The sequence below is a fragment of the Botryllus schlosseri genome, chromosome 4 (assembly GCF_051294905.1).
Source record: "Botryllus schlosseri isolate E-star chromosome 4, Bs_hap1, whole genome shotgun sequence".
Lineage (NCBI taxonomy): Eukaryota > Metazoa > Chordata > Ascidiacea > Stolidobranchia > Styelidae > Botryllus > Botryllus schlosseri.
This window is the reverse complement of record NC_137239.1, coordinates 8533712-8547881: the sequence shown is the minus strand read 5'-3', so window position 1 is coordinate 8547881 and position 14170 is coordinate 8533712. Positions and strand designations below refer to the sequence as shown.

Below are 14170 nucleotides of genomic sequence, written 5' to 3'. Positions count from 1 at the left end.
CGTTAGCTCTCTTTTGGAACGAGCCGGATATATGCATACCGCTGACCCACAGCCTCCACCTAAATCCGGCAAAAATCGCAAAAGGGGGGAGCTCAGTCCAACTCGACAGCACAGAAGTCGGAAGAATATCGATAACGATGAGAATGTCAAGTATCTTTCCAGCCATGCTGGGTAAATGGCATTCATTCTGCATTGTGGCCTCAGTTGCCGCTTGACGATACCGTGGTACGATCAATGAAATTGTAACGCCATGATGCAGCATATCACATGTCAAGTGCTGTTAAATTTCGACGCATAATCGCAACTGATCATTGACTAAATGACTGACAGTGCACACTGCTAATATATGGTGAAGAATGATGACGTGTGATTATAGGAATTCCTCAAAGTAATCGCCCAGGTGGTTTTATCATCCTGAATTATTGGTGCTATCGATAATGTCTTCAAACCAGGGGATGCCAACCTTTTCGGCCAAAGGGCCACATGCAATTGACGAGTCAGTGCGCGGGTCACTAGCCGCGCCAGGTGCGAAAATACTTCAAAGGTTATAAATAGGGCGTTTTTTTTTGACATGTCAAAATGTGTCAAAATTTTGTCAAAATTGTAGCGTTAGTTCAAAATTTGTCAAAATTTTTCAAATTTGTCAAATTTTTTTTGACGCCTGCATTTCGTTCCTATCGTAGATTTTGCACTGTCGGTGAACTTACATTTGATATTTTACAGCTTGTAGCCTATTTTATAGGCCTACCGTTGTAAACGGCTAATTGTCTGCTCATTGCGAATCATAAACGGTCAAATAAAACAAGTAGGTAAACATGGTGTTATGGTCAACGTACCGCACTATCCTAACTTAAGAAAGACTTTTTGCGCATTGCATCATTTTTATATTAAGAAGCGCTTGATGAAAAATTGTGATGTAGACAACATTGTCAGAATGAAGCAACACGGTGTGTCACCAGCAGTGTACGCACAACTTGAGTGTTGTCAGCCAACAACTGCTGCTGTTGAACGTCCTTGGCAAGCTTCTTAGTAAAGACATGCACTTTCTACCCAAGAATGCAGAAAAGTATCTCTAGTTGTACTGCAAATTTTTTTAATTTTTTCTACCATAATACATATTGTAACCACTAGAATTCTTCATAGGACCAGATTTCGTTAAAATAATGGTCTTTCCGTGTAAAATGTTGCTTGTTTCTAAGCCAAAAACGTTTTTTCATGCCAAACTACTTCGTTAGGACAGTCAGTTTCAACCAGAAATGAAGATAAGTGGTACAATTTTAACATTATGTGAGAAAACACCTAATTTGCATACGTTAAGTCAAAATTTGGTCAGAATTCAGTTTGTTTTGGTCAAAAAAAGTCAAAATTTAAATTTTTTAGGTCAAAATGTCCCTTTTTTAGGTAAAAAAACCGCCCTAGTTATAAATGAACTAAGTCAATAATATGATTACTTTGAGTATTGCGGTCGTATATATACCGCCCGCTGGGCTCAGTTTGCAATGACAGGACTATTCGACATCTGGACATATCGATATCGGAGGTTTCCGCTAACATGCCTCAATTATTTTGTGCCTAGGTTTCATGGTCGACGATCTTTCTGTTAACGCAAAAGCGAGGAGATTTTCAATCGTAATTGCGATAGTAATATAGTAAATTCCTTGAGTATCTTGGGCGGATGAAAATATATTCTGACGAATATATATTATTTATTGACGCGGTTGCAATAATACAAATTTCTACAACGGTGGCATAGCTGACCTCATAGATAATTACCAGGGATGGTATGAAACAATGACCGCGAACTGTTTTGAAAGGTTCTATGAATCTATGCGAGCGGGAACGTGAACACGAACCTATGACGTCGCGTGACGTTATATTGCTCGATTACAACCCTACAGTTCAGTGAAGTAATATATTAGTGAACACGATACCTATGTAGCGACCACTCAGGCCACATTATGCCACAATGCTGAAGTACTTGCTGACTTTTTAAGCATCACCAAATGTAGCAACTGTAACAATAAAGTGTATTCCACTCGAAGATTTTCAACTAACTCTCATCAGGAGCGAACGTCAGTAAATGCGCTTTAACATCAAATTGGAAATATGGGTCTAAATATCGGTCGCACGTCTGTTGCGTTTGCAACAAAGAATTTGTCAACATGTTCCTCGTCAAATTAGAAAACCGCAGGATGATGACATATCGGAATAGCTGAAAAGATAGCTGAAAACGTTCAACATATTTGATAATGATGGGGTCGCCAGAATCATTACTGAGCTGTTCTAGTAGCGAGGAAACACGTTGAGTCAAATCGGGACCATCCATAATATAGTTGCATCTTCATCTTGATCGATGGACTGGTTTCTGCCAGCAAACTGGATCAGAGATGAGGGAATCTTTCGAATTCGATAGAGACTCCGGATTGCGCTTCGTCTGCGGTATCCCACCAGTGCCTCGGAAATAGCAGCAGCATGTCGCAGACAACAAACTAGTATCCACAGCGAAACGGTAATATATTGATTGACGATCGCTCTTTGCTCTTTTCCCGTCTGTCTGTCAAATAGCTGAACTATACCGGTGCCGGTGACGAGATGCCACTCCGGTTTATATAAAATGCACATGATTGTCCCATAATAAACCACATTCAATCATCTCGTCCGAAAATTTGAAAAAAAAACAAAATAATGAATAAAATCAAAATGGTAAAATTATAATCAAAAATTAACGAAATCAGTTTGATTTAAACCAGAACCCTAGATAACCCGGACAACCGCTTTATTTGGTCAAATTGCTCAGGAACGGAACAAAAGTTAACATTACACGTAAAAAACTACGCTTAATTAGTACTTAAACATGTAATTCCTATCGTAAAGTTATCGCACAATAAACAGAACTTCGTTATTTTTTAAACACAAAATGAGTTACTATAGTGCAGTGGTCGGGAACCTTTTTCGTCCGAAGAGCCATATTGACCTTATATTTTCCATTTTAACTCTCACAGAGCCATACATGTCATTCAGCAATTACGTCACAATTGAGAAATCGTGACGTCATGGTAGCACAGATTCGGAATCACAACATGGGATTCGTCGTTTGCAACTATTTCCTCGGTCAAAACTCGTATACTAGGCTAATCATGCTGATCGTCTTATTTAAGTAAGGAGTATACCAAACTTGAGTTACATATATATTTTGCAAGTCATATATTTTTAATCGTATTGCACCGAGTGGCCTATGATATTTTTCGAAGCTCAAGACAATTAACATTTAGAATTCCAACAGACGTAGACAACAGTAAAAGTATGAATATACTTGAATATACTTTTACACGCTTTTTACAGTTAATACATACTTTTGTGTAGCATGTTATTCCTGATGGCTTTGTACTCTGGTTGATAATAATTGCTGTTCATACAAAATTTGGGACTTTCTTCAGTTATACGAGATCGTAGATTCGTCTAGATGCGAGGACCCGTGATGATATACGTAGGTGGAGCGAAACAATGGCCACTTTACAGCAGTACATACACACACACTGTAATGTGTGCTGTGTCAGTGACGTGGGGTCAGGGAGGTAAGTGAGGCCGCGCCTCACCTGTCTACTAATTTTGAACATTTTTACTACCAAATTGTTTGAAAATAAAGCGCGAAGGGAGAGGTAAGGCATATCGCATATGTGAGGCACGGCCGAGCCATGCCTTTACCTGTGATAGCGCGATTCGTCGTAACTATCTTGGAATTGATAATAACTGAAATTAATCGAATGTAATTGTCGCACTGATTCCGATTCGACTTCTCAATTCTCAAAGTATTCGGCGGTAACATAACGTTGCGCCGCACGCCTATATTTTAACAGCGACTACAAAGCTACGTTATCAATCAATAACGTTGATCGCTATGGCGTTGTTGGTAATTTGAATTTGTAATTGTGAATGTCACTTCCATCCACGACAGTTCATTTCCCGCCGAAGATCGGGAAGATACGGTGTATTTTCAAAACTGCACTGTGATACAGGTGCTGCCTTGTCTCCTATATAGTCTCTTTGATCAATCACCGTATCGTGCAATCCATGATGTCGTGTAGGGGTACATCGAAATCCGGAGTGATATTGGTCACCGGCGATACAGCAGCTTAAATTTGAGGATTTTGGAAAGGGGGTCCCGAACCCCAAACCCTGAATACGCAATTGTATAAACCTATCAAAGACATGTTTATACTACCACAAGAATGATTATACTGCTGGTGGTTCTAAAGATTTAACAACAAGTTGATGCAGTTTTGATAAATTAAGCACAAAAACAAAAGAGCCATATATGGCTCGCGAGCCATAGGTTCCCGACCACTGCTATAGTGAAACAATGACGATCAATGCAGTACAAATCAACAATTAACCCATATAAGGCCGTGTCAGCTCCATATTCGCGTTTAATTGGGTACGTCTTGTAGAACAGATGGTACAGAATTATTGGCGGAAAAAGTGAAATTGCTCACTAAAGTAAACGATGAAAAAGGTAAAGACGTTTCCGTGACAGTGAGACAGCTATAGTGGCGTTGGCGGGGATATCAAAATATACTAGGCCTATATGAACTCTATGAGTGTGTTACACAGTAATATAGTATACATTATTTGGTAATGGTTTGGTATGGAAAATACTGTACAACACAACTAACCTGAATTCTGAAGGTATAACTAATGTGCATTTCATATGATTTGTGGCAATTACTGCAGTAGAGCGCAGCTGCAATTGATTTGTCACGCCACAGCAATACCGTATTTCGAGTGTGTTGTGTGCCTTTACGCACGACTATAAAGCGAAGAATTCGATTTTCCGCTCAAGTCGGACAAAGCCGTTCCACCGTTTAAATCTAGCGAAATTGAACGGAAACAAACTGCGATTATATTAAGCGGAGTATACGTTATTTACTTGCGTAATTACGCCAGAATAAAAGTCAAGAATTATACTGCCTTCTATAATGACCTTTACTATGCACGAGATAAATTTTGAATAGTAGGCTAATAATTGAAACAAATTTGGTCCGCTTTTTTGACAATCAACCCGAGGATAATGTTCAGCAAGGCATATATTAACACAGGGGTCACCAACACGCGGCCCGCGGGCCGCATGCGGCCCGCGAGGTCATATTTTGCGGCCCGCGGCCTGATTTGGGGAAGTTTTGGAAGAGCGGTCAGAAAGCCATTTGGAAATGCCGAAATTGACTTCAGTTTAGACATATTGTTGTTATTGTTCAAAGTAAGCCAATCTACTGTGCCCAATATCACTATTCCTGCGATTCGGCATGGTAATATCATTATATGGAGGAATAATTTGCTGATGTGAATGGGCATATTGCCTTGGCGTGCAATGGCCCACCACTGCCAAGACCGGGAGGCTTGATAAACGAATTCGGACTCTCCAAGAGATCATGCTTTACGAGGAGATGGTTTTCCAGCAAATACGCTACCGTCGTACCGTGTCTACAACTAACCCCAATATCGATTCTTTAATCCTGGGGCGGCCATTCTGCGGCAGTAGAAGAAAAATTATGCGGCCGTCGACACTCAATTCAATTAGGATGTGTTGGTGGCTGTCAATATTATGCAGATTGAATTTACGAATTGACTCCATAATTAATGTGAGGTTTGAATTATTCTTGAAATTTTCTTCGCGCTATGCGCGCTTCAATGCGAGTTGATTTTGGATTTTAATACAGCAGTGTCCTTTGTACTCTGAGTCCCACAGTACAGATGCGAACAGCGGAGGAAAATGATGCGACCCATAAAGAAATACCAATTTTTAATCGTTCTCTCCTCATCCCGAATTTTGTTTCTGGTAGGCCTGCGTTTGGGCGAATCCAATATATTTCCACTATAACTACAATTCTAATGGGAGGTCAAGAAATAACTGCATGCAACATAGGGGACTAATGAGAACCGGCCTACCCAAAGATGCACCCAGCACTTATTGAAGACACCCCCTGCATAAACTCTACCGGTGAATCTGATCACAGTGGCCGAGAAAGGATAAATATTTGATAGTAATATGTGAAACTATACTAATAATAAATGATGAAATTCACTCATAAACATGAAAAATTTTCGCGCTTCGCGCGACTACTGTTCTTATCCATGTCGCTCTTCAAAACATTACTATATTCACGGTTTCGGTGCCCATAGTAAGCCGATATGAGTAAATAGATTTGTCCGGAGTGTACCAGCAATGGGCATGGTGAGTTTCACGTGGATATTTGGCCCCAGTTTGTTTATTACCACTATGCACCGGAATGCAGCCGCGGGATACATGAGTAATCGAAATGCGGCCGTTAATAGCCAACAGGTTGCCCACCCCTGTTTTAGTTGCTACAGAGTGTTGTCTGGTATCGTGTGCAGCTAATAGCTCAAAATATAATGAAATTGATGAACATGATATTTTTTGTTGTATTTGTGTTTGTTCAATAAAATATTATTTATTTTGTGGTGACTATATGCTCATCGCCCATGCAAAAGAGCACAGCAGAGAGCACGTAGTTGTTAAGCTGCGTTGGCTATGTTAATCTCGATATTAAAGTCATGCGGCCCGCGGCCTCTAGGAATTTTGAAATGTGGCCCGCGACCCATTTTGAGTTGGCGACCCCTGTATTAACAGTTACATTACTGCCCATTTCGAGCTAGTAGTAGACCTAATAATAATCCTTTCTAATTGGAAAGATAGTCGCACATATGACATATATGTCACAGAATGACACTATTTTTACCAACCGACCCGTCCTTGTACTGATATGAATCATTTGCGTAAGTGCGCATTGCCCAAGGCCATGTGAGTAAGCTTACGTAGTCCAAATATAGGCCATAGTTCATGAATATTTGGCAATAGAAGTATTTAGCATCTTTTCTTCACTTCATCGCCATGTTGAGTCTAATTATACTCCCGGAACACGTTGCGATCATGTATATGCCAAGACTACATAAATGCGAACTGTCGATTGGCGAGGTATCCTTGCTTTAACTTCTGCGAGAGGAGCGACAGTGACGAGTTCGATTAGAACGCGGAACTAACCTAAAATCCGATATGATTCTCATCCGATTGGCTGTTTTGTGTGGATTGCTTGCGATTGGTAAGTTACCGCGCGTTTTACAAACCAACTCCTATAGTTAAACGACTATTTTCTTGGGTATACAACTGAACATATATTTGTGCTTATGTTACTATGTTATTTTCATATGTTTACAGTGACGTCTTATGGAGACGGAATGCAGACACCAGATGGCGATCGCGATGGGGGAATGAACGGCCCACGTCGATCGGGTGGCTTTCCCAACTCCGGAATGGGAAACTGGAGACGAGATGGATCAGGTGAGAGAAAACTACATTACATGCCACTGACAACTTCATATTCATATATCGTTCTTAATCTTCATTGTCGTTGGCTGTCCGTTCGACTATGTAGTTCGCTGATCCAACATTGTAGCGAATGAAAATGTATCCGCATCAAATTAACGTGTCTATTACAAAGTTATTAATAGGAAATCTTGATGGATAGATTAACACCCAATTTCGGGGGTAAGACACACTTGTGGTGGCACTCGTAGACCGCAAAAATCGGAGCTATGCTCACAATGCAATTTGAGTACCGGCATTAGGGCAGGGCAAAATCGAGTTTCGATTCTGAGTCGAGTCGAGTAATCCAGTATATCTCATTATGACGGCATAACAGAATGCAATATATCAAGTTCAAATATGCACCTTTTATGCGACCACAAAGAATGTAATTCCTGTTAACCAGCACATTAAAGATACTTTGGTAATTTCGACCACACCGATTTCATTGCACTTGGTGAGAGTGTTGTGGCTGATCATGACTTCGGAAATGTGTTATTTCCAGTAACGTTCGTAACTTTGTACTATATGTTTCGTATGTTACTATACGGCCAATCAATGTTTCAAGGCTTCAGCAGTGAAAATTAGGAACGAAACTATAATTTGCGTTGATAAATTAACTTTCAGATGCGAGGAGCGTATAATTTCAGTACTCTAAAAAATCGTCTTTTATTACTTGTCGACTCGAATCATTATCATTAATACTCGATTCAGATTCGAGTACTCTCTAATCATTGTGCCCAGCACCGACCCGCATATTTCGCATTCATATAAAGTCATATGCTTGCGATTAATCAGGATCTGGTCAGCCGAGTCAAGATGGGAATGATGACGACGACGACGACGACGATGATGACAACAAGAGAGGACCAGGAATGAGAAATCAAAGACGCGGTGCAGCAGGTTGATGTTATACATTAAATTGGAAATATCCAACGAAATGAAATGTTATGTTGTAAATTGAATTTCAGGAATGCAGCGTCGCCCTGGACCAGGTCGTGGAGACAGTGACGATGATGATGACGATGATAGTCGACAACCACGTCCATTCCGCCGTTTTTCTCGCAACGGGCGAGGTAATCGTCAGCAAGGTGATCAAGGTAAATTTAATAGCATGCTGTCGTCGTGGATAGATAATAATTAATTCAACCCGCTTTTCAGGAGGTCAAATACGCCCAAGCCAAGGCGGTAAAGGAACGCAGAATCGACAAGGCCCTGGCTCATTCTGGGGTCGTCCTGGTAAATGTGTTTTCATATATTTATGCAGTTGCATCGTACATAAATTCATCGTCTCGCATGTCAAGGACGAACTCAGACAGGAGGTAGCAATCGACCACAATTTGGAGCAAGAAGATCGTTCGGTGGTCAACGACGTGGACCTCCTAGGTCAATGCAAAGAATGGGACCCCGAAGACACCCATCCATTCCACGTAGATTTTTCGCAGCAGTCGCGAGAAGGCGAGGTAAGCCTCATCAATATAACGTTGGTACAAGGTATTCTTGACGACGATTTTATTCGCTGTTAAATCCATGATAATACCGTTCCCCCGAAATAAACATAAGCTATTGTTACGTGAGGCACAGTCGCATGTCACCTGGCAAAATTGAACGCATTATTCGGAGATGATTTCGTTGACGATTATCGATAGTATTGTAAACTTATTTGATCAAATATTTGAATAAGTAATCAATATTTCGTGAACGGCGTATACTGGTTGTTTTGCTTCAATATTCGGGTTCACGCTGTGGTAACTTACAATTATTTTTGTTTCTAAGCCAGGCTCTATTCACTTAAACTGCCGTGTTCAAAATGCTATTAGTTTGAAGCTTATCAATTGAATTATCTTGCAAATATATCCATACAATCGGATACATATGTAACTGCATAATACATCCGAAAGGTGGATATCAAGCGGTTCGAGCGACTATTTGGGTGCCGTCTCGTGTTCAGATTGTGGAATGTATAGCCTATAGCAGTGATTCCCAACCGCGGCCCTGAGGGCCGCATGCGGCCCCCACAACAATATTGAGAAATCGATTTATGAAAAAATATTATATTTATAAAATACTCTTGCTTGGCTTGGAGTCTGGAGTTTTCAATAAGGATTGCAGGAAAGTTGGGAGTAGACTGCTAAGATTACGTCACTGCTGTTTCAATGCAATGTGCCCTAACTTTCTAGTTGAACGGGCAGTAGCTATAGATATAGGTTTAGATATACGTATTGACAGGACCGCAACTGCCGCACCCTAATTGGGGGGAGCGAGCTCGAAGGGGGCCCAAAATTATTTAGTGAATTAGCATAAATTATAGAGTAATTTAGAAAATTTTATGCAACTTTCTCAAAGATTTTTCGCGCTGCGCGCGATTTCAAGTTTCCAAGTACCTTAATTATTTGGGTACTCTTCGACCAAGATAAAATACACAAGATTTATAGAAGTGGGCATATCGGCGTTGGCCATTACCGCGTCACGACGCACGAAGACATATACAGTTTTACGCCATGTAACATGCGACTCCAAGAAGTGTGCCAGAACGATCGCCAGCGAGAAAACCTTGACCGAAAAGGACTGCCCTTACGCTGACCGAGAACTTCGTTATGCAGGCCTATATTAAAAATACATATATGTATAATTGACCATAGGCGCCTAAATGACTGGCGCCGAATATTCCTGTCTTGGCAATCTGAACCTCACGAGACAAATAGGCTACCATCCCGCAGGGAATAATTATATGCTAGTGAAGAACTACCAATTTGAAATCGTTGGCATTTTTTAGTTTGGTATGTTTGGGCGATTCTATATTTCTTGATATAGCAGACTAGAGGTCACGAAATAACAAATAACATCATGTATAACGAAGTCGTACCAACGGGTCCGCCCGTCCGAATATGTTTAATTAATATTTACGGGCCCTACAGTTTCCAAGACACCTCACTCAGCTCTACCGGTAAATCTGATTACGTGGGCAGAGAGGACAAGTAATTGAAAGCAATATATATGCAATTCCCGATCTTATTGAACTATTTTATTTTGAATTATCGAAAATTTTCGCGCTCCACGCTGGCTCACTAAACTAGGATCGTGATTTCGTGACAGAAGCGCACAACCGGCACGGGGTTCCGGTTTATCACCCTATGGGAGCTCAAGACCTAAATGTTTTGGGGGCCTGACGAAGTGCTGTTTCGTTCCTGCTAACGGGTATACGCCCGAAGATGTTTAATTATTATTGAGTGGTCCTACATTTTCAAACACAACTCACTCAGCTCAACCGGTCAATCTGATTACGTGAACAGAGAGAGGATAAAAATTGATACCAATATATATGCAATTCACGATTATATTGACCGATTCAATCATGAATTATAGAATTTTTTCGCGCTTCGCGCGATTAGTCGAGAGAAGCTGCCTAAAACGGACACCCGATTTACATGATAAATAGCGGTAAACAGCCATCTAGCCTGAGGTGGTCTGGGGGCTTCGAATCTCTGTTTATCACCCTATGGGGGGCCAAGAGAAACGTTTTTTTTGGGGGGGGGCTGACGAAGTGCTGTTACGGCCCTGGGTATTGATAACTAATTTACGGATAGATGTGCAACAAGTGACTCACGACTGAATACGCCGATATGCGTACTGCTTAGCCGGCAAAAAGCAGCATAATTTGTAGTCCTATAGCTCGCGACCCAGGCGTCCGAATAATTTGAAATGTCGGTGTTTATCGCAAGCAAGTGTTGCACTGATTCCAAAAATACCAATTGAAATTTCGCCCGGGCAATATAACTACTCCGAAATAGCCAGCAAAGGTTGATTGTTCTGAACAATGGGAGCGCGGCAACACATTGGCCAATGTCGTCAAACATAAGATCGGAACAATGCCAATTTTCATATTTTGGTGACTATTTTGGCACCTTTTATTGCCTTGGTATTCGTGCGGCCCCGGCCGTACTCTGAAATTCTAAATTTGGCCCTGTCACCGAAAAAGGTTGGGAACCACTGGCCTATAGGCTATTTCTGAGCTAATTATATGCGTTATGTCAACATGCTAAACATTGATGTGTTTACGATTCGAAACACATAAATGTATATAGTCTCGTATACGTCTAGAACAGCGGTTCTGGAACTTTTTATACACTCCCCCGTGATGATAATGAGAAATTTCGCACCCCCATCATCATATGAAATATCGTATTAAAATAGCAACCAAACTGTTTGCAATCCTGACGTCTTATTTCTTCAAAACTTTTGAGTCTTTCTACGCAGTCTCCATAGATGCTTGACTGACAAACCCAAAAAGCGACAGCTGACAGCTACACGATTCGCCAGCTACTCTCAATCAATTCAGACAGCTTTCAGGGTCCAGTATCGGCCAAAATCTAGAATATGCGTATTAGGGTGGAGTGAAAATGACTTTTTTTTCAAATCGAAAAAAGGGCTTCCTCAATCCTGACAAATGACCTAAAACTTCAATAAAAAGTGACTTCAGGGTATTACCCCCATTTTCCAGCCGGCAACCCCCCAATTTCTGCGCGTGGGGGGTAAAATGGCCCATCTCGGCAACCGCTGGTCGTAGAGTCATGATATATAGCTCAAAATCTGCGGAAACATCATGTTTCTATCTGTCTTAAGAAGAAAGTTTTCTCTATTGTGAACACAAAATGAGTTATAGCCAAAAAACAATATACACTCACATTTTTCTTGAAATTCAGCATTTATTCTGACGAATTGTGATCTGTCATCAGTTTTTTTGAAAAGAAAAGTAACACACTGACAAAACCGAATATTGGGCATATAATACAAATATATTCACAACACAGTTCTTTTAAAATCGGTTCAAAACATCATAATGAAACATTCACATTTAACGACTTATTGAAAATGCATTTTTGTGTCAAATTTTTTCATCAGTTTACGAGACTTAATTTTTTGGCAAATGAGGCCATCTCGTCTTTCAAATCCCGAAACTTGCGCTGATGCTTCTCTTACGAGCTTTACATGTCGTTCCACTGTTTGATTGTGGTATGGATGAAACAAAATCAGAGGCTTCTCGCGGCATTCTTCCAACTCTGCAGCAGTTAAGTGCTCAATCGCTGGAGGAAGTTATTTAAAAGGTTCAATATCAACCAACTCGTGGTATGCCTTTGCTTCCAAGTTCAACTTTGGGAAATAGAATAAACGAATAGGACCGCAGTTCAATTGGTTGCATTGGTCGCATTGCGTATGGAGCACGGGGCAATTATGACATTTAAAATCATAATATAATTTGGATTGTTGCCGATGTTAAAACTTAAGATCCGGCTCAAGTTAATCTCATTCCGATTCCCAAAACATCATTTCTGAGTAGGCAGCTTCGCAGCCCACCTCCGTGGCTTTCACATTCCCATTTGGATAACCGCTGGTCTATAGTGTGACTCCTAATGACTTCATGTATTTCCAGCTTCCATGCGCCGACTGCAAAGATCTCAACTGAGATTCAACCGCATGCGCAGACTCACTCGCCAGTTCGCGAAACGAGTTTCCGATAGAAGACGAGGAAGGCGTGGAGGCAAGAATCATACTGAGGATGAAGACGAAGAAGAAGAAGACAAGAAAATGCGAATTGGGAAATTCCTTTGCAAAATCAAATCCATGCTTGACGATAAAGGTAAAATAAAACAGTGGTGAGACAACAGTAGTATATCCCTGATGAAATTTACCGTGGCTGTTTCTGTCACAGCGTTGTATAGTCAATGTCGAGTCTGCGCATATTATTAGCCTTCACAGAGAAGGGATAATTGTATGACCAATAATATAGAACGTTCTCGGACAACTTCGTATCAGCACTTTCTATATTGTATTTTCATCTATATCTCAGATGATAGATATAGTCAGATATATTCAGATTATACTCGCTTAATCATAATTTGATCCAACAGATAACAAAGACAAAAACGACACGAAATCTTGCGACGTTGAAAAGATGATGGAAGAAAGTGAGCGGACTATTCGCTTTTTCCTTGAGATTTTGGAATGGATGATTACGAGATAATATAGGCTCTTATTATCGCTGCAATATTTAGTATAGGCGTATTGTAACATAGATCTGACTTCACTTTAGGAGGTATGAAAAGGCGAATGCGTGGAAAAGGAAAGGAGTCTAATGGCACCAAAGAGGATAATGATGATGAGAGTGATGAGGATATCAAGAGTGGGATGAGAGGTAACGACCTAATTTTCAAAGTCGTTACGGCCATTTTATTTACCTATAATTCACTGACATGTTCAACCGGTTCTACTTAACGCATAATAGTTGCTTGCATACAATACCTCAATAAGCGCATACCTGGTATCACGTAACCACTCATCCATCCGTTCATGCGTACATCCATCATTCTAAAGAGCTACCTGTTAGATATGAGGTCCTCGTCAACTAATATCTGGTCATGCTATACTTTCCCATTACACCTGCACTTGCACCCATATACGATCAGTTCAAGTAGAGAAGTTGTTCTTATCCTTTTTGCTCAACTCGTTTTCAAATATTGCCTAGCTCTGCACATTCCCATAGGACTGTAGTAAAAAAACAATGGGAAATATAGTTCGAAGTGCGGTCGGTATTTTCGGGGTGGGACTTTACTATTGGAAAATTTCGCGCTTGAATCGCGGGCGGGACCACTCAACTAATTAACGATATAATAATTGTATGCGCTATATTCGGGATTGAATCAAGGTTGCTACAACAACCATCAGGTAGGGCTCGTATACAATCTGGTTCAAGCCCGATGTATACATCATGAATTCACATCTGCGATTGGCAAT

General features: G+C 40.7%; 1 protein-coding gene across 1 annotated transcript; it reads left to right on the top strand.

The window, feature by feature from the left end:
- Positions 1-7187: 7187 nt before the first annotated feature.
- Positions 7188-13920, top strand: LOC145438064 (uncharacterized). Its single transcript, XM_080315445.1, has 8 exons — positions 7188-7354; positions 8177-8281; positions 8350-8454; positions 8540-8617; positions 8683-8841; positions 12810-13016; positions 13288-13344; positions 13470-13920. The coding sequence occupies exons 1-8, from the start codon at positions 7201-7203 to the stop codon at positions 13649-13651; spliced, it is 1047 nt and encodes a 348-aa protein (XP_080171571.1). The 5' UTR covers positions 7188-7200; the 3' UTR covers positions 13652-13920.
- The last annotated feature ends 250 nt before the right edge of the window (positions 13921-14170 follow it).